The 1,864-nt window shown below is 45.0% G+C and overlaps 1 protein-coding gene across 1 annotated transcript; it reads right to left on the reverse strand.

The window, feature by feature from the left end:
• Window positions 1–205: 205 nt before the first annotated feature.
• On the reverse strand, window positions 206–1,159 carry OR2F2 (olfactory receptor family 2 subfamily F member 2). The gene is given in 1 exon segment (NM_001389074.1): window positions 206–1,159. A coding segment is annotated over 1 exon segment (954 nt).
• Window positions 1,160–1,864: the final 705 nt, after the last annotated feature.

Below are 1,864 nucleotides of genomic sequence, written 5' to 3' on the forward strand. Positions count from 1 at the left end.
CCACTGAACGTGCTGCTGTGACATAAAAATATGCCCACATCACACACCCCAACCCAACTTCCAGCCTCCTACCCAGCACCAACAGTACATGTGTCATCATCTCCTTCCTGGTTGCCAGGGCAATGCAGGTGATGCCTGCCATATCCGAGTTAACTAGGAGAAAACACAGGGAAAGCTCTTTTCTCTAACTGATGTTCAAGATCCATCAAGTTGCCAGTTTTGATATTAACCCAGATAACTGCCCTAATAGTTTCTGCCAGGCTCCCTTCACCTCCTTATTCCTTAGACTATAAATCATAGGGTTCAGCATGGGCATTAAAATGGCATAGAAGAGAGAGATTAACTTCTCCTGAAGGACAGAGGGGCCAGAATGGGGCTGGATGTAAGTGAAGATGGTCATGCCATAGCACAGGACAACCACTGTGAGGTGAGAGGCACAGGTGTGGAAGGCTTTCTTTCTTCCCTCTGTGGACTGGATCTTTAGGATGGTGGAGATGATCTGGATGTAGGACAGGAGAACCAGGCAGAAAGGTGTCATCAGCAGAACAATGCTAGAAACCATGATTGCAATCTCGTTGGAGGAAGTATCCACACAAGCCAGTCTGACCACAGCTAGGAGTTCGCAGGATATGTGATCAATGTACTTGTTTGTGCACATGGGCAGCTGAAATGTGATGGCAGTCTGCATGAGAGAGTTCATAGAGCCACTGACCCAGGAGGTGATGGCCAACCTAGTACAGAGCCCTCCGTGCATGATGACCGAGTATCGCAGGGGGTCACACACAGCCACATAGCGGTCATAGGCCATCACTGCCAGTAGAACAAACTCAATCCCACCCAAGCCCAGGGAGAAGAATAACTGGGCGGCACAGCTCACAAACGGGATTGCTTTATGGGCTGCAAGAAGATGTGCCAACATCTGAGGAACGATGCTTGTGGCATAAGAGACGTCAACGAGGGAGAGGTTGGTGAGAAAGAAATACATGGGAGTGTGGAGTCGGCTGTCCAGTCTGATGAGAAGAATGATGAGGAAGTTTCCCAGCACTGTCACCATGTATGTGATCAAGAACAGTACAAAGAGGGACACCTCTGTGTCCCAGTCACTGGACAGGCCAAGGAGAATAAACTCTCTCGCCCATGTCTGGTTATCTATTTCCATTAAAAACTATGAAGATTATTAGTCTGCAGAGAGACAGAGAGTACAAGCAGCTGTTGAATTAAAGAACCATAGAATAAAAAAAAAAGAACCATCAGAATAACTTCTTCAGAGAATGCACATCGTAATAATCTGTCAGAACTAGATATTTTTTATCATATGGACCAAGATCATAGGCTTAATCATAATACTCATTGTATCTACTTTACATAAGAGAGGAGACGAGCACCTTCATAAAGACAGGGTGTGATCTCAGGGAGTCAGTTAAAGCCAGGAGATCAAACAGTGCAATTGTTGGAAGTTTAATATCTCTCCTGTTTACCTGAGTTTCCAGGGCAGGAGGGAAATGTAGATGACAATGGGTGGTAAAGGAAGCAATGACGGTAAACGTGGGTCAAAGTTCAAGGACAACCCTACATGTATCTAGTGCACAAAAGATGATGAAATGTATAAATAAACTACAAAAGAAAAAAAGTTGGAGGAGTAAGATATATACTGCAAATAGGCTGGTGTCTCATGGAAAAATCTGGAATTGGAGAAGGACAAACATTATATGGTCTCATTCATTTGGGGAATATAAGTAATAGTGAAAGGGAATATAAGGGAAGGGAGAAGAAATGGGTAGGAAATATCAGAAAGGGAGACAGAACATGAAGACTCCTAACTCTGGGAAACGAACTAGGGGTGGTGGAAGGGGAGGAGGGCGGG

This window comes from Canis lupus, chromosome 16, assembly GCF_011100685.1.
Source record: "Canis lupus familiaris isolate Mischka breed German Shepherd chromosome 16, alternate assembly UU_Cfam_GSD_1.0, whole genome shotgun sequence".
In the NCBI taxonomy this organism is placed as follows: Eukaryota; Metazoa; Chordata; class Mammalia; order Carnivora; family Canidae; genus Canis; species Canis lupus.